Below are 18,975 nucleotides of genomic sequence, written 5' to 3' on the forward strand. Positions count from 1 at the left end.
GAACCCACTTCTGAGGTTTGCCCAATTTCAGTTATTTTTAATATTGGAAAAGCGACTTGGGAAAGAAATCCACTGTGGCTTGCAATAAATCCGATCTCAGTGGTCTGAATGTGTGATCTCGCTTCTCTGTTTACGGCAGTGGTCGGCAAACTCATTAGTCAACAGAGCCAAATATCAACAGTACAACGACTGAAATTTCTTTTGAGAGCCTAATTTTTTTAAACTTAAACTTCTTCTAACGCCACTTCTTCAAAATAGACTCGCCCAGGCCGTGGTATTTTGTGGAAGAGCCACACTCAAGGGGCCAAAGAGCCGCATGTGGCTCGCGAGCCGCAGTTTGCCGACCACGGGTTTACGGAATGGCATCTGCCGAGCCGTGTGAAACGCCTGTGTCATGGTCTAACTGCGTGGCCAGCCTCCACGGCACCACGAAGACTGAAACCACCAAACTTTCCTTGAATGGAGACAGGAGGCCTCTTTGTCCCTTTAGATGGCCCGGCAGAGAGAAGGTGAACAAGGCCTATTTGCTGGCTCCTTTAAGGGCATCATATAAAAAAAATGTGCTTACTTTGTTGGTGTTATTTAACGTGCTAGACACGGAGCCGTCCAGATCCAGGCTGGCAGAATGTTCCGGAAGGCCTCTGGCTTTATTACCCTGTGGAAAGAAAAGGCAGTTGAGTTATGACCCCTGAGGCTTCTGCAAAAGCATCAGCTAGCTGCATCGTGGTGTGTGTAAGTAAGTCAGGGAAAATGCATCTCCTTGAGAAATGCTGCTCAGCACACGTATACATGAAGACAACCAACATTTCTGTCTTTTGTTTTTCTAATAGCACACCAACCTACATGCCCCAGAACACCTTGTGGATTAGTCAATTGGCAGTTTTAATAGGCAGGAAGAAGAGACAATTCATTTGTGAACTGTCGTCGTAACCTGCCGGCTGTATGACACTCACAGCATTCCGTGCATGTGGGACTCTCACAGACAGCCACCCCACCCCCGGCTTTGTAAATGGACTGTTTTTAATTATGTCTAAGGATGCTGCAAAATTCTCAGAAGCATCTTCAAACAAAATAAAAATTAACTTTAACTAAAAAAAAAAAAAAATGCGGCATATTTTTTAAATAAAGTGTGTCAGGAAATAAAAAGAGAACTATAAGATGATGTTGCAGGCTCCAGAAAGGTTATCACACTTTGATTTCTGAGAAGTGCCACTTATAATCACTGGGGCTAGGGGAGTGTGATTTCTTAAAGAACTTCCATATCGGTGCCTATGTATAATCTCTATTTCTATTCCTATAGAGCTGCAGTCCACACACCTTTCCGTACAGGGCCAGAAAACAAATCTCTTACACTTTATGGGCCATGTGGTGTCCATGGCAACTACTCCACTCTGCACACACGCAGCCTCGGACAACCAGTGAATGAATGGATGTGGCTGTGCTTCAATAAACCTTCACGTACAGAAATGGGAGGTGGGTGGTATTTGCTCTGATGGCTGTAGTTTGCTGACCCTGCCACAGAGAGTTCCAGGTACCAAACAAGAGCTGCGGACAGAAACTGGATTCTTACGTTGTACCACGTGACACCAGGGAGAACGGAACCCACACGGGGTGTATCTAATCCGTGTCCTTTGTAGGAACGAGCCAATGAATAGCATTTTAGAGAGAGACAGAAAATTCCATGGGATTATATATAACATAATACAAAAAGTTTGTTTCACCCATGCCAGGTTAAAAACTGAAATGAAAGTGTAGATAACAATGTAAGATTGAGAAGACATTAAAAAAGATTTCACCTTCTGTACTTTATGATGAGCGCAAAGTGAATAAAAGTAACAAATGGAATCATACACTCTTTTAAAAAATGACTTAAATCAGGAGAAATGATGCTACTTACCCGGGACAAAATACTTTCCAAAGACTCCGCTAAAGATCTCTTCGCTTTGTTTTTCAGCATGTCGAGCTTAAATCGAGTGGCACTGGATGGTAATTCACTTCCAATATTATCTGCTGCAATCTGTGTTGTCTAAAAAAAACGAAACAATGGAAAATTGAGTCACAACTTCCTTTCTTTTTTCCTTTTTGAAGGAATGAAGAATCTCTTGGATGCATCTTTTTGACCCCAGGCCATTATTCTACCCTCATCTCACCTGCTCCTCAGTGACAGGGCTACAAGTCCAGGAAATAGTTTTGCCTCAAAGAGTTGCTTTACCTGCTCCAAACGGAACACAGAAATGTGCTTGGGAGCCACGCAGCAAAGCAGTTTGGAGCTTGTGCTCTGTAGTCGGAGCAGAGACCCGTCATTCACTAACCGGCCTTGTGCAAGTCACTTACTTTCTCTGGGCTGCAATTCCCTCTCCTGTAAATTGAGCCCAACCTCAAGATCTAATCGTAAGGCTGTGTTCTGAGACTAAAACAGGTAAAGCCAGTAAAGCATGGGGCACAGCTTCTGGTACAAAGGTAGCCACGGTTAGCTTTTCAAAGGGAAGTAACAATTTACCTTTTGGGGCATTTCTGAGGGCAAGATAAAATAAGTTTACCAACTGAAGAATCCCTCCTCTCCGCCGATGCCAGTCGTTCATTGCTTTCTTTAGAGCTTTGTCTTCTCTCCCACCTATTGTTTCCATCACCCCTGTCATTCTCCTCTGCCACCAGGCTTCTCTCCCTTAACTGACCATAATAGGAAACTGACAACATAATGGAGTTTGTCTGCCAACTACTAAGTAAAGTTTAAATCATTTATTAAGAGAGAGGAATATTTTTTAAAAACCTACAAAATCCATAGATACATTGCTTCCTACTTCTCTGAAGTGTTACCTGATGGTTTTACATAACCCTGGCGCCCCTTTGGCTGAGAACAGTGAGAGGTTTGGGCTCTGGCGCTCTCCCTCGCTATGTGGCCTCGGGCAGGTTACCATTACCGGCTGCCTCACTCAGTTCCTCTACCTGCAGACTGAGGATGCCCAATGAACTTTCCTCATGGAGCAGTTACAAGATTTAAATACATTAATACACATTAAAGCTCTTTAAACATATCTGAATCTCAATAAACGTCAATATTAGCTAGTCTCTCCATTTGCTTTCTACTTTTAATAGAAATAAAATGATATCCATATTTGAATCACTCTCCTTCCTCTATCTGCAGAAATAAACCCTCTTCTGAATTGGGTGTTTATCATATCAACTCACATTTTTGTACTTTCATATATGTATGTAGCCATAAAACATGTATGCTGGTTTACACGTAGTTGAAGCTTAAATGAATATATCATCCTGTACAAACCCTTCTATAATTACCATTTTTCTTTCAATGTTGTTTTTTAGATTTCCATATCAACAAAGGTTCTTTGATTTACTCACTTCAATCAAAATGTACAATCATAAAAGTTTATTTATATTCCTGTTGTTAAACACTGACTCCCTTTTTTGCTTTTACAAAAGAGATTGCAGTAACATGTCTTGTACATAGCTCCTTATCACACATGTGAAGTTTTTACAAGGAAGTAGGAATGTCCTTGCTGGGTCACTGGGTCTATGTATCTTCAGCTACACTAGATACTGTCATATTTATCTCCCTTAAAATGGTACCAATTCATATTCCAAGGATGAGCAAATGAGAGTTCACCTTTACGTGGTATTGTCAGATTTTTAAATTTCTGCCAGTGGCCTGGGTATGAATGTCTCAATTTGTCTTCCTCTGATTCCTATTGTGATTAAGTATTTTTTTAAATTTATTCAGTTATTTGCTGGTCAAAGACCTTACATCTTCTTTGACATAATGAAATCCTAATTTGCCAATGAATGTTATACATTTCTCAAAGCATAAAAGAGAAACAGTTCTGGTCAGAGCTCCATTCGGCTTTGTCCGGTCAGCCAGAGTTTTACTTCTATGAGAATTAGCACATGCTTTAAAGAATGGCTGAGCTCAGAACTTCAAGAAGGGGGACTACCACTTATCTTTGTGTTTTCACTGAGTACACTGAGCATGCTCTGCACAGCCCATACTTGCTTGCTGAGGAATGAATGCGGGAGCAATGATCAGCAGGCAGGCCCATGGGAAACACACACCTGAACTTACAGGTGCACTCAACAAATTCCAAGTGCCTGCTAAGCATCACGCACCGCGGGCAGGTGCCTTACTAGTTGCAACTGGTCCTGTGCAATCATTTACCAAGAACAAGAGCCTGTCCTGACTCGTGGCAGCCTCCAGAGCAAAGGGAGTTATCCACAGGGGCCTCCCGGGACTGCTTTGACTGACACCCGCTCACTCACAAAGCTAAGAGGCTGTGGATTTGCTTTCAAACCCATAACACACGTTTTCATAAAATAGAAGCATTTCGAGTGGATTGATGGTTTTTTTAACCCTTTGCACTCGCTTGCTTTGTTCTCGATTCCTTTATTCTAATGCTAACCGTGTCGAGTCACACTCGACATCCAAGTGCAAAAGGTTAAAATATGTTTTTATTGATTTCAGAGAGGAATGGAGAGAGTGAGAGAGATAGAAACATCAATGATAAGAGAGAATCATTGATCAGCTGCCTCCTACACACCTCCCACTGGAGATCGAGCCTGCAACCCTGGCATGTGCCCTTGACTGGAATAGAACTGGGACCCTTCAGTCCACAGGCCAATACCCTATCCACTGAGCCAAACCGGCTAGGGCTAGAGTGGATTGTTTTGATATATGAAGAAAACATTGGCTAAAAGCCTAGTACTACGTAGCAGATGCTACATAGACAAAAGAAAACCTGGACTTGCGTTTTTCTCCTTTTTTAAACCCAGCCGTAAGCATCTCCCAGCACTCAATGCTTCCTTTCCTCTCCCACCTAATGAGAGGTTTTGTATGTCTATCATCACAATTTAAATATAATTGGAAAATAATTTGAATTATTTAGAATGAGCATTGGTGTTTTTTAAAAAGGCTATTCTATACTTTTGGAAAATTAAGTGTTTTTTAAACATCCTTCCCTGATTTTTCTCTAGGTTTACTGGCCTACGCGTAATTTAAACAAATACAAAATGCATGTTTTGAAGCAATACTGGTTATTATGAACTGACTTCCACAGAATCCAAAAGACACACAAAAGTGGTCCATGGCACTGTGTGTACTGAACCCCAAACTGGCAGCTCCTCACAGACAGAGACCTGCAGGCAGCTCCAGCCTGACACAGCACCCCCAAACAGAAAAACCAGACAAAGCTGTGCACAGTAGCAGAGGGCGGGCAGACTGGGCGCCCCCATCGTGTGAAAGGGGATCAATGGAAGTTTCCGAATAGCACAGAACCAGGCTCTCTCGGGTTCTATCTGGCTTTTCAGTGGTGCTGGCTTACGTTCACATAGCCTGCACGCCACAAAGACCCTCCAGGCACTTCACGCAGTTCTGAAGGCGGCTTTTTGATGTCACTCCCACTCTACCAGGGAGAGAGGGGAGGTGGCAGAGGCTGGCTCCCTCAGTTCAGGCGCCCGTGGCAGTAGGTACTCTGAAACGTCACTCCACCCCCTCTATGGAGCAGAACCGTCTCACCGTCTCAGCACAGTCTGAATACTCCCAAATCTTCCCCACATGCATAACAAATGCAAGTAACACTCAGGGACAAAAATAGCTTTCAGAGCTGCATCACATCCTCAGGACTCTTTTACACAGTGTCCTGGTAAAATCACGACAAGAGAAAAAAAATGCCATACCTGCTTTATCTCCCCAATATGGATGTGAACTTTTTGCTTCTCTTCATATAAACATCTCAGGAAAGAAATAACCAATTCATTCTCTCGCTGCTCATTTCTTGGTCTCAATTTCTTTATAAAAAAAAAAGAAAGAAAGAAAGAAAGAAGAAGAATATATTACATTTATTTTTTATTGTCAACAAAACTGCTAAACCCATTCCTTTGGAAATGCTAACCGTGTCCTTCCCTTCATTAATTAGTGTTTTTATGCAATCATCTCACTAGGGGGCACCAATGATCCCAAAAAGGGAGATCATTTTTTTTAAAAGAAACAGTGGAACTCGCTGGTGGGACAGATTTAGCTTTTGACCTCTGGTGTCCTTATACCTAAAATAAATATTTCACATCAGATGGAGGCATAGTCAAAATATTTAATAAACAAATAGTCTTGAAAACAGAAGAAAAGAACAAAATCTGTGTAAACACCCAGAGGTCAAGAGCCATCGTGGCTACACATTTATAAACGCTGATGGTTAGTGAAATGGAAAGAAAAAGAGCGACAGGGCCCAGGGTCGTGGTTCCATATGTCACATGTGTTCGTCAGCAAGCACTTTCTGCAAGCCCCAAGAGGCATGAACTCACACACAAAATGTCATGGCTCTGACTCAATTATTTTTTTCTTCCTATTTAAAAAATTCTCTCCACATCTTTTAATTTTCAGGCAGGGTGGTGGCAAAGCACAGGGAGTAGGAATGAGGCCCTGGAGGCCCTGGGTGCTGCCTAAAGTGTGACCAAAGGCGCAGTTCAATCTTGGCGTCCTCATTCGTTCAAATGAAGCTGGTGCACGAGACACACTAAAGGTCTCCTCCAGCTCCCACAGTCTTTGGATTCGAAATCACCAGTCAGAGTTCTTTTTCAGAAGACCATCTAACTTAGTGGCTTATTTTCACTGAATATGAAGAAAACAAAGCTGAATTGCTCTGGAGATACACAAAACGTCTAGTCTATAAACTTGGGAAATGCATCTTTTTTAGATGGACAAGTATCCATTGTCCGGCTCCTGGACCTCTCTCCCTACTCCAACGTCTAGCCCGCCCTTTGAAACACAGTCAGGGTGCGATAAATGGACCCACTCTACAAGCACTCCTGCACACCTCCCACTGGGGATGTGCCCGCAACCAAGGTACGTGCCCTTAACCGGAATCGAACCTGGGACCTTTCAGTCTGCAGGCTGACGCTCTATCCACTGAGCCAAACCGGTTTTGGCAAGGGTGTGTGTGTTTTTTTTTTTTTTATTGAGGACCTTCTGTTCTTTCAAATTTCAGATTTAAGGATTTAATATTTTAGAAGCTAGAACAGAAGCTCCCCACATGGATTCCAAGCCATGAATCTTGATGTTATAAAACTATACACGTTTTATTCAACAAGTGGAATTCTCCAGGGAAAGGTCCCATCGGATCTTCAGTAAAGGAAATTCGTGGTGAGGACACAATCCCAACTTAGCCCTGCTGACCCAGGGGGTAATGCGTATCTGTGAGTTTAAAAGCCCAGGAAGCTATAGAAACTCATTGGTTTTCAGTGGGAGTGGAAATGGAACACCCACTTTTGGAGACAGCTGGCACTTTTTATAAAACTAAACACACTCTTACCACACTATCCAGCAATTGCACTGCTTAGAATTTTCCCCAATGAGTTGAAAATTTATGTCCACACAAAAACCTGCATATATCCCTAGCCGGCTTGGCTCAGTGGATAGATTGTCGGCCTGAGGACCAAAGGGTCCTGGGTTCGATTCCGGTCAAGGCACATGCCTGGGGTTGCAGGCTCGATCCCCAGTAGGGGGCATGCAGGAGGTAGCCAATCAATGATTCTCTCTCATCACTGATGTTTCTATCTCTCTCTCCCTCTCTCTTCCTCTCTGAAATCAATAAAAATATTTTTTTAAAACCTGCATATAAATGTTTATAGCAGATTTATAATAGCCAAAAGTTATAAGCAACCCAGATGTCCTCCTTCGGTAGGTGAATGGATAAACTGTTCCATTCCAGACAATGGAATATTATTCGGCACTAAAAAAAAGAAGAGCTGCTGAAACCGGTTTGGCTCAGTGGATAGAGCGTCGGCCTGCGGACTTAAGGGTCCCGGGTTCGATTCCAGTCAAGGGCATGTACCTTGGTTGCGGGCACATCCCCAGTAGGGGGTGTGCAAGAGGCAGCTGATCGATGTTTCTCTCTCATCGATGTTTCTAACTCTCTATCCCTCTCTCTTCCTCTCTGTAAAAATATCAATAAAATATATAAAAAAAAAAAAAGAAGAGCTATCAATCCATGAAAAGACCTACAGGAACCTTAAATATCTATTGCTAAGTGAAAGAAGCAAATCTGTAAAGACTGTATTCTGTATGATTCCAACTATATGACAATGTGGAAAAGACAAAACCAGAGACAGTAAAAAGGTCAGTGGTTGCCTGGGGTTTGGCGGTCTGGAGATGGAGGGAGGAGTCGGGGCGGGACAGGCAAAACGCAGAGAAATTTTAGGACAGTGAAACAATTCTGGATGATACCATAAGGGTGTACACATGTCTTTATACATCTGTCAAACCTACAGGATGTACAACACTAAGAGTGAACCCCGGTAAACTATGGACTTTAGTGAATAACAACACCTCATCAATGGTAACAAATGCACCACACTTAGGCAACATGTTATTAACAGGGGAACTGGCTGGGTGGGAGGCACAGAGGTGACAGTTTACATGGGAACACTCTGTACTTTGCATCCAATTTACTGAAAAACTAAAACCACTCTAAAGAATAAAGTCCTTTTTTTTTTTTAAAGTCCAGAAAAGAGAGCAGAAAGGAATTACACGCGGCCCCTCAGCGGGCGCAGGCATTGAGGGCTGATCCACTCTTCCTTCTCTTGCATCTTTTAACTCAACCTCCGGCTACTCTCACAAGAAAACGTGTATTTTTCTTGGAGAAATTCTTCATGATCATTTATTTCAAAATATCAAAAAAAAAAAAAAGGCTAAGAATACAGGAATAAAGAGCATTATGAATGCATTTTCTTTTCCTCAAAGTCTACATGACAGAAACTATTCGGAAGGCCAGAAATGAGAGCTCAGCTGAGCACAGTTGCTGCGTGTTAGAAACTGAAGCCCAGGACCGGAGGCCGCGTCACGGGGCTCGTTAACCATCACAGAAAAGACACCAGAGCCGGAAGCGCGTTTTCATGGTGGCGTACAAGGTCAAGAATAAACCCTTCCTTAAAACAACACGGGTAGGGGCTACCATTCCATTGAGTTAAACCATGAGCAAGGTGTCTTCTCCCCCTACCTCCCACGTGACGTCACCATCCTCCCTCCTGGCAAATCCTTGTTTCCGAACGGTGATTTCATGAGTCAGAGAGACAAGTCGGAGGAGAACAGTGCGGAATCAAGCTGGGTCACATCACTTGGCAGTCAAAAATTAACCTGCTTGTTCAAAATTAATCCCGGTGTCAGGAGCCGGGGCGGGGGTTACCGGGGGCAGTTCGGGGGGTTCTGAGGAACTGGCAATGCTCTTGCTTTTTTTTAAAGTCTTGGTGCCAGGGCACAGATGGGTCAACTTGTAAAAAACCCCCTGAACTACACACCACTGACTTGTGCGCTTTCCTCCAGTGATGTTACATTGCAATGTTTTAAAACAACAATAAGAAAACAATGAATTGCCTGTTAAGTAACAAAGTCAACTTCGTTACATGTGTCTTAACCTTATCTCTATGAGGGACCTATAAACTGGTGGTAAATGCAGTTAAAGACAAATTCCCAGCGCTGGCAGATGAACGCAGAGTGCTCAGGACCCTACTTCTACTCCATATGCCAACCTGACAGCGGGAGGAGAACGGGGATAAAGAGAGCTTTAACAGGTGGTTACTTTTTCACACTCACAGAAAACAGACCATGGGCCCTAACTGTTGAGTTTTTCCCCCAGCGAGGAGGGAGGCTGGAGCCTTCTCCTGTGGTTTAATGACCTCTCCATTTGCAGGACCCCTGCCACTCTCCTCCCCCTCAAAAGGAGATATTTATTCTTTGTTTTGATGTGCTTAACTCCCTAGAAAACTGCCAGAAAGCCATAGAAAATGCCCTGGGCCACAGCAGACATGACATTTCTGACGAGCTCATTAAAGAGTCAGAATGAGCCCTAGCCAGTTTGGCTCAGTGGATAGAGCGTTGGCCTGTGGACTGAAGGGTCCCAGGTTCGATTCTGGCCAAGGGCACATGCCCGAGTTGCTGGCTCAATCTCCAGTGGGGGGCTTGCAAGAGGCAGCTGATCAATGATTCTCATCACTGATGTTTCTATCTCTCTCTCTCCCTTCTTTCCTCTCTGAAATCAATAAAGAAATATATATATATATTTTTAAAAAGAGTCAGAATGAACAGATCATCGGCATGCAGGCACATGCAGTGCGGTTTCCCCAAGATACATGGCATCTAAACGCAAGGACGAGAGCGGTCTCCGGGTTTGATGCAGAAAGCCCACAAGCTTGGTTTTTTTCTGTATTTTGTTCAGGTTTGTCATAGTAGACAGTTCTACGTAGACAACATCATCTACATTTATTTTCAAACCAAAAAAATAGTAAGACAGGAGGAACAATTAATGTTCCATTTCATAGAGAAAACGGCATCTCCTGCAACTCCCTACTTGGAGCCAAACTCCGGACGGAGAGGGGTGGCAGAGGGTTCCCACGGAGCAGAGGGGCGCTCAGGGACGGAAGTCCGGGTCTCGGTCCCCAGGCTGAGGTTCTTCCACGTCATAATTTCTCTCACTCTGAAATGGTATTTTTAAGAGCGCACTCCCCCCCTTCTCCTCTGGTTTTGTTGTTTTCACTTGAAAACCAAGACCTGATGTGAATCTGCAATTCCGACCTGGCCCGTCCACGGGGCTGTTCAAGCTTAAACCAAGCGGCGTTCGGGGCCACTTCCCGGGGCCGTGACAGCTCTGGTCTCCTATTGCTTATCAATGACGTTTCACAGGAGGGCTGCTGCCTCTTCTTCCCACATGGAAATGCACACCCCCACTGTACCTGCACCTCCTCAAAGATCATTGCCTGCTCCTGATTGGTTAACGTTGTCAGGTGCTTCTGGAGTTCTAGTTTGGTTTTAGAAGAATTCATTCCTATTGAGAGAAAAAAAAGAGAGAGAGAGCGATGAAAACACGTAAAAGTTATGAGGGAGAGTGAACACTTCTATACTCATTCCCTTGACATTCTTACCTACCCATTGCAGGCTTTCGAAATTTTATGGAAATCCTAACCAATGAAGTTGATAATGACAATAACAACAACTAACAGTTTTTAGTTGAGCCCTCAATGGACCAGGCACCCTCTTAAACAGCAGGCCTGCATCATATCATTCCATGCTTAGAACAACCTAATGAATAGGGTTTTATTATCCCCATTTTACAGATAAGGAAACTGAGACTCAGAGAGTTTATAAAATTTCCAAAAACCACCACCTTGAACTCTACCTCAGATCTATGTGGTTCCCAATTACTTTTTGGCCACTGTTCCATGTTAAAACCCCTCACACAATCAGAATGTTGTCCTCAGAAAACGATAAATTCTCAATCTGGCCCCGTAACTCAATGGTTAGAGCACCATCCCAATATGCCAAGGTTGCGGGTTCGAGCCCCAATCAGGGCACATACAAGAATTAACCAATGAATGCATAAATAAGTGGAACAACAGATAGAGGTTTCTCTCTCTCAAATAAATTTTAAAAATTAAAAAAAAAGAAAATGATAAATTCTCATGGTATTTGCTCTCGATATCTTTTCTTAAGGAGAAATAACGACTACTCCATTTGAAAACTGACCAACATATTTCTCTTGCATGTTATACTCCCGCACATAAAATTGAATCATGTGGCTAACCACTTTCCTCTTACCACCACTTGCTTATTAACATTCTTAAGACAATTTAATAACCATGACAGAGGATTCTGAGAAAAAGCTATAAAAATAAAGCCATCGTTTTAGTGCCCATCAGTGTCAATACTTCAGAAAGTTCTTTCTCCACACAGACATGGCTCAGACCCTGTTTTGCCTTTTCTTGGTGCCAGAGATAATGTTCCACACGATGAGATTTAGAATGAAAGGATTTACTGACCTAACCACAACAAAAACAACCACTGCGCATAACAGGCATACCTCGTTTCACTGTACTTCACTGCACTCCGACGATACTGCATTTTTTACAAACTGGAGGTTTGTGGCAACCTCCAGCAAAAAGATTACAACTTGCTGAAGGCTCAGATAATGGTTTGCATTTTTTAGCAATAAAGTATTTTGAATTGAGGTATGTACATTGTTGTGTGTTTTTTTTCAGACATAATGCTAATACACAATGTAGTGTAAACATAACTTTTATATGCATGGGAAACCAAAAAATTCGTGTGACTCGTGATTTTACTGTGATATTTGCTGTATTGTGTGGTCCGGCCTGTACCTGTAACATCTCTGAGGGATGCCTGTACTTTTTATTCCAAGGATGACCTCTCCTTGCCCACCTGCCACTCTCTTCTCCGCCCAAGAGTGAGCCCCGGGCAGGCGACTGGCCTTGTCCTCCGGAGCCTGAGAGCCATGATGCACCTATACAACTAAGAGGGGACACCTCTCAAGTCTGGACCAGGACCTTGGAAATCATGCCTGCTTTACAGGTGAGTTTGCTGGGGTCTAGGGAAGACAGGTGACTTGTCCAAGGTCAGGAGCCGACAGCAGACAAGCCGGCCCCGCGCTCCTCCCTCCTACGGCCCCTTCTCACACTGCTGCAGCCATCTCAGCTTCCAGGAAGTCCCTCCCACCTTTTTTTGGCCAATATTTCTTCAGTGATTACAGTGCCACTTCACTGAATACTACACGCAATATCTCATTTAATCCTCAGAATCATCCTTGCAGTGGGCACTATTTCTAGTAATCAAAGGTGTAGATGGAGAAACTGAGGCGCGGTGAAGTCAAGGATTCTGTCCAAGGTCGTCAGCTAAGTAAGGGTCCGAGTTAGAATCTGAGCCATGTCTGTTTGCCTCTGGAGATCACTCTTAAACCCCCGCTGCCTCCCTTTTGCCGGGAGAGTTCGGTGGTCTGACACGTGAGGGCGTCAATACCAAGGGAGTTAATTCACAGGCGGGCAAGAGTGCTGCAAGGACAGACGGGTTTTGTCAGAGCAAATTCAGGTGCTCCTCTGGCAAGATGTCAGGTCTCAGAAGGCAGGGAGACAAGCAGTTGATTTTACTGTCCTAACGACTTAAATGCTGAATCAACATGGTGTTGAAATTTACAGTAACATAAGCCCTCACTAATCATGAACCAACACTCCTCCTTGCATATGGAGATGTCTCGGACAGTGTCAGCATCCTAGTTTGGACACGCTGTATTGTTTGATGAGACATCCCCAGGTGGAGAGAAACCCAACGCTAAGAAGAGTTAGACTAATTGTACGCTTCTCGCAGTCTTGGGTGAAATCATGCAGGCAGACTATTCTGAAGAGATCCTTTGCCAAGTTTCATCCTTGTCTTCAGGATGCCTTGGGGCATTCGGTCCTTCCTGCCCCCACCAATTCAAAGCAATGGGGGCCCACCCCGTCCGGTCCCTTTACCCACACCTCCTGTGGCTTCGCACCACCTTCAGCGCCTCCTGGCTGGTTTCTGCAGCGAGGTGGCGCACTCCCCACGTGATGCCAAAAGGCTTCAGAGGGGGGAAGGGAGGCAAGGAAAAGGTAACCAGAGGCAAGGGCATTCCCAAACCACAACCCGAAGCCCCATGGGGGCGCCCGCCTTCACACTGTCACTGCGGGAAAGGCTCTCTCCCGAGGAGCTCTGACGCATGGCCTGGCTCGGCCAAGGCGAGTTCGCAAAGGGAAGCCTCCGTTCAACTGTTCGTTTTCTTTTTAATGAAAGCACAATTCATTCCAGGGGTTCTGAAAACGCTCCTCTAAGCTTTAAGATAAGCAAAACACGATGTGAACACTACGAGCCGTGGCACACAATTCAAACCCAGCCCGAGCATGCCTGCACCTCTCACGTGCTGTAAGTGCACCTTAGAGTGGGTGGCCACGGTCGTCAAAGTGTACCGCATACTTATTGTATTTTATTTTTATTTTTTGTTAATTCTTACCTGAGGATATTTTTCCATTGATTTTTTTTTTAGAGAGAGTGGAAAGGTTGGGAAGAGACAGAGAGAGAGAGAGAGATCGATCTGAGAGACACACATCAACTAGTTGCCTTCTGCACGCACCCCAACTGGGGCCAGGAATCAAGCCTGCAACTGAGGTAAGTGCCCTTGATGGGAACAGAACCCGGGACCCTTCAGTCCGTGGGCTGATGCTCTACCCACTGAGCCAGACTGGCCACGGCTATTTGTTGTATTTTATACATTCCGGGGAATAACGTGGCTATGTCCATTAACACAACGCAGTCTTGAGGTCTTTTGTTTTTGTGGCCATGTCATTGGCCCTCTCCACAGTTTATGGAGTTCTCGGCCAAACCATACATTCCCACTAGAACTACTCTTACGGGAACATGCATGAGCTTTAATAAACCACTCACTTCATTGTACTGATTAGAATGCAACAGAGCAAACGGCGAGGGCCTCCGGCTGGTCATAAAGTAATGAGCCCCTCCCCTGCGGAGGACGCCTCTAACGGTGCCCTCTGCGCTCCAGAAACGCGCCCTTCATGCCGGCAAAGCATACCTTCTCCAGCCTACGCGAGGGAGGTTTACACATCAGCACCGATTCCTGCTTTGCTTGGATCTCATCAGGTGAAAGATGAATTAAATGATAATTCCCAAACTACAGCTGCTAAATTCCCACCCCGATTACACTCTTCAGCTGGAACGTCCTGAGAGCTAAGCCAGCTTTACCAGGTGGGACTCTGGGACCCTCCCAGGCCTACGGTCACAACCTGCTTCATCTTCCAGGCCAAAGTCACGGTGGCCCCTTAGTCAGCTCCCGGGAGCATTTCCGTCACCGTTCACCTTATCTTGGAAACCGCCAAGGAAAGGGTTATGATCCTCTCAGATGGGATCTCTAGATAAAGCCCAGCTTTTCTTGTTCCCAGATATGTTTTGTACAATGTCAGCAAATAGTAACAACCCAGGAAAACACAGTAAAAAAAACAGTAATCATTTTGATTCATTTTAAAGAGCACTATAATGCCCGAAAATGAACCTTCCAACACCTTAAGATGAAAACTGTCCATTTATCTCACTTAAAAGGGGAAATCAACACCACTTCACACCCATTGGGATGGTTATATAAAAAAAAAAAAAAAAAAGCCCTAACTGATTTGGCTCAGGATAGAGCATCGGCCTGCGGACTGAAGGGTCCTGGGTTCGATTCCAGTCAAAGTCTTGTACCTTGGTTGCGGGCACATCCCCAGTGGGGAGTGTGCAGAAGGCAGCTGATCAATGTTACTCTCTCACTGATGTTTCTAACTCTCTATCCCTCTCCCTTCCTCTCTGTAAAAAAATCAATAAAATATATATTTAAAAAAATAATAAATTAAAATTTAAAAAAAAGCAACAAGTGTTGGCAAGGATGTGGAGAAACTGCTGATGGGAGTGTAAAATGGTACAGCCACTATGTTCGAATCACACGCACCTGGCACAATCCCTGACGCATGGAACACATTCCCTGCACCGGACAACCCCAGTGACTACTACCTGACACATGAAACACATTCCCTGCACCGGACAACCCCAGTGACTACTACCTGACACATGAAACACATTCCCTGCACCGGACAACCCAGTGACTACTACCTAACACGTGGAACACATTCCCTGCACCGGACAACCCCAGTGACTACTACCTGACACATGGAACACATTCCCTGCACGCCGGACAGCCCAGTGACCAATACAAGGCTCCGTCAGGCGGAACCTGTCCGCGAGTGCAGATCACCTCGTTCCCGGGCCTTCCCCTCCTGCGGAAGGGGCCCTACTCACCCTCGATGCGCTCGCAGAGCTTGTGCAGGCCCTGCAGGGGGCAGCCCTCGCACAGCTGGGCTGGCGCTCTCGTCTGCTGCACAGCAGCCACCGTGAACGCCTGTTTCAGGGTCATCATGATTTCATCCACCTGGGCAGAGAGGAGAGAGACGGTAGCCAGCGAAAGGTCCACTTAATGAGAGCGGGCTCCGCATGCGGAACTCTGCGGGAAGACTTCGTATGTTAAGCGTTTTCTGGACCATGAGTCACAGGTTGGCAGGTTACAATCATAACTGCTAGGATTACCAACTGAGAAACACTACCCAAATGCTCAGGGCTCTTCCAGGGGATACGAGAAAAACTAAAAACACCAATTAAACACGGAGTGAAAAAGCCAAGTGCTCTGATCAAAAGTCCAAAATGACATTTTAAAATTGCTAAACCCGGGGGTGCAGGCAAGCCAGTTCTTTAAAAATAATGAAAATTGAAAATGCACACCCAAGTGATTCTAAGATACGTGCTAATTAAACAGTCATGAAAGAATAGTAAAGCCAAATAGCAATATGTCGATGAGACTGCGGTTTTGCTAAGGAAAGAAAAACCCGTGAGGCTGAAAGTCCTCGTCGCTAAGGGTTCACGTGGGAGCTGCCCGCCGGCTTACCAGAGCCTCGTTTGTGCACTGGAACACGTAACAGACGAAATGGAAGCCGCCGCCTCCCGAGGACTCGCGGCAGATGAACCCGAAGTGGTCCACGTGTCTAATACCCTGTGGGAGGCGGGGGAGGGGAAGGAACGTTGAGCTGAATCCCAAAGAGGCATCGCTGCCAGGAAGGCAACTGCAAATGTACACCGCGCCACGGGAAAGGGCACCATCAAGCTATTATTTCAGGTAAATACCTAAAAACCCCTCTCAAACATGATGATGAACACCGTTCTTCTCAAATGCTACTCTGATTACTCCCACAATAAGATCTCAAAACCGGAGTTTTTCATGCTCATTTTAGCACTAACAGGAAGGAAAGAAAAGTTGACACAGAAACATGAGAATTTCTCTGAGGTATTAAAGAATAAAAAGCTACTGGGAAAAATCAAAAGCAGACCAGAGATTAATGAAGAAACACAACCGTACACACACATGCACACACACGTACATGTACACATGCCAACACACACAGACACAAAGGTTAAAAGATTTAAAAACACGTGTGTACTTATAAAATAAACGGGCAAATACTGAAGTGAACTGGTATGAAGAATGAGCCAGAAATTATAATCACAAAGAAAAGAGAAGCTTTTAAACATAAGGTGTTAAGGCCAGGGCTCCACTGTAGTTTTTAAGAGCTCTTTTTAATAAATATGAATATCTAAACTTGTTTTGAACATATCAGCTAAGAGGCACCTTAATGCAGATAAGACACGGTCCACAGACATTAATGTGTGGGATCTCCTGAGAGCACCAGCCTGCGGAGGTCTGAGTGCTGACAGCGGGAAGTACAGGCAATTATGTAAACTTGAGGAAATCATAAAACCATCACGTGAAAAAGCAAACATTAAACATTAACATTTCAATAGAAATAGCAGCAAATCAAGATAAACATTCTGCGGAGAATCTCACGTCCGATCAGATATTTCCTGATCCATGGCCATCAGGGCCGTAGCTGGCTGCTCAGTCAGTGTTCTCCAGCAGCCCAGGGCGGCACATGCCAGAGGTTCCTTCTCAGGGGGAAGGAGGTTTGGAAAAACTGTTCCTTTGTAAATGGTCCCCTATCTGATCTATTCAGGAACATTCTTTAGTTTCACATTTTGAAGAAAAATAAAATCCCTTTGAATCCTTAAAGAGATCATGTTATAAATCAACAAACAATGAGATTTTCATCATCTTATTAAGAGAAAATGGAAGTGAGGAAATGAGAAGTCAGAGTTTAAAAAAAAAGTCAAACAATATCTTGAGTGACCTCATAGTTGTGAGGAAGATCCTGAGTAAAATTGGCACAGGTCATTTATAACTTATCGATTCTCCAAAATCTATGGAACTCACTGGGAGATTATCAAGAAAGAACTCAAGTAGACAGTATTCTGAGTAAAACATCCTCAAAAATAATCGCTAATATATTTTAAGGAAGAAGAAATAATGTTATTGTTACCCAAAAGAAGTTATGAATTTTGTAAAGAAGAAATAAGTATCTATTTTAAAATATGTATGAATATATATATATAAAACGTGCACACAGACATATACATATACACATGAGAATCATCTTTTGGGAATGTTACCACGAATAATTGAAAAAAAGAAAAGTAGACCTATTTTCTCCAGTAGATGATTGTTTCTAAAAACAAAATTCTTAATTTTAAAATTATATTCACATTTTGCCTTAACATATCAAAGTAAAGGAGGAAGAAATGCAAGAACACAAATCAAGTACTTAGGACACATACATCTTGTGACCTTTAGCACTTCTGTTGACGGACAGATACGGAAATAATTCAGTAAAAATTCCACTGCCAATTGAGCCAATAACCCATCTGAACTTACCTGAGAGCAGAAGGATATCTCCTTAAAATTTTTCTCCAATGCTATTTTTTTGGTGTCAGGACTGATGAGGTAAACTTCCGATTGACCAATCTTAAAAGACAAACAAAAAAAGCAACCAGCTTCTCATGAAAGCTGAATTCAAATGTATCTCACAAACTTTCTCAGTTCATGACCTATGAAAATAAAGACTAATAGCGGCAAGCGTCATAAAACTCTGACTATCTCACCGTAGAAAATCGCTTCCAAGGTTGTCATTTAACCTACGGGCTTCGGGTAGCGCAGGACAACTTAGCGCATTCACCTACGTTAGACAGCGGTCCTCCGTGAGATGGAGGAGCCACATATCCAAAGTTAGCAGCAAAGCCTCAGCTCCTACGTAAGTGAATCTTCCAGAAAACAGAAGCTCTCTTTTAAAACGTCCCGAGCAGTTTTCTAATGACTTTTTTCTAGGTCTTTTAAAATTATTGTTAAAATAATCTACCCTGTGTGGAGTACATACTATGTGTTAGGCATTCCTGTATGACGTACCAGGCTTTTTAAAGTTAGAGCATTAGCATAATCTAACGCTGTCTTACCGACGTGAGTCAGCACAACAGACTCCACTCTAGGACGGAGCCGCCACGGCCACCTGCTGTCTGTGCTCCGTCCCTCCCCCGGGGCCTCCGCTCCTGCACCTCCCCGAACCCAGGACACACTGCTGGTTGTCCACACGGAAACCTCTGCTCGGTGAAAATCACCTCCTCAAAGAAGCCCTCCCAGATTCCCCCCTCTCCCCCTCCCCCCCCCCCCCATGCTCTGGCAGCACCCTCTGCTT

General features: G+C 44.1%; 1 protein-coding gene across 2 annotated transcripts in view; it reads right to left on the reverse strand.

The window, feature by feature from the left end:
• The window catches only part of TBC1D1 (TBC1 domain family member 1), a 214,962-nt gene that overhangs the window by 78,551 nt on the left and 117,436 nt on the right, over window positions 1-18,975 (reverse strand). For both annotated transcript variants that reach the window (XM_079794360.1, XM_079794361.1), the window contains 7 exons: window positions 18,162-18,251; window positions 16,287-16,391; window positions 15,647-15,776; window positions 10,729-10,820; window positions 5,686-5,796; window positions 1,898-2,026; window positions 569-655 (listed from right to left, as the gene is read on the reverse strand). In XM_079794360.1, the coding sequence (XP_079650486.1) occupies window positions 569-655; window positions 1,898-2,026; window positions 5,686-5,796; window positions 10,729-10,820; window positions 15,647-15,776; window positions 16,287-16,391; window positions 18,162-18,251 (744 nt within the window). The remainder of the gene's footprint in view (window positions 1-568; window positions 656-1,897; window positions 2,027-5,685; window positions 5,797-10,728; window positions 10,821-15,646; window positions 15,777-16,286; window positions 16,392-18,161; window positions 18,252-18,975) is intronic.

This window comes from Cnephaeus nilssonii (assembly GCF_951640355.1).
Source record: "Cnephaeus nilssonii genome assembly, chromosome: 1".
Lineage (NCBI taxonomy): Eukaryota > Metazoa > Chordata > Mammalia > Chiroptera > Vespertilionidae > Cnephaeus > Cnephaeus nilssonii.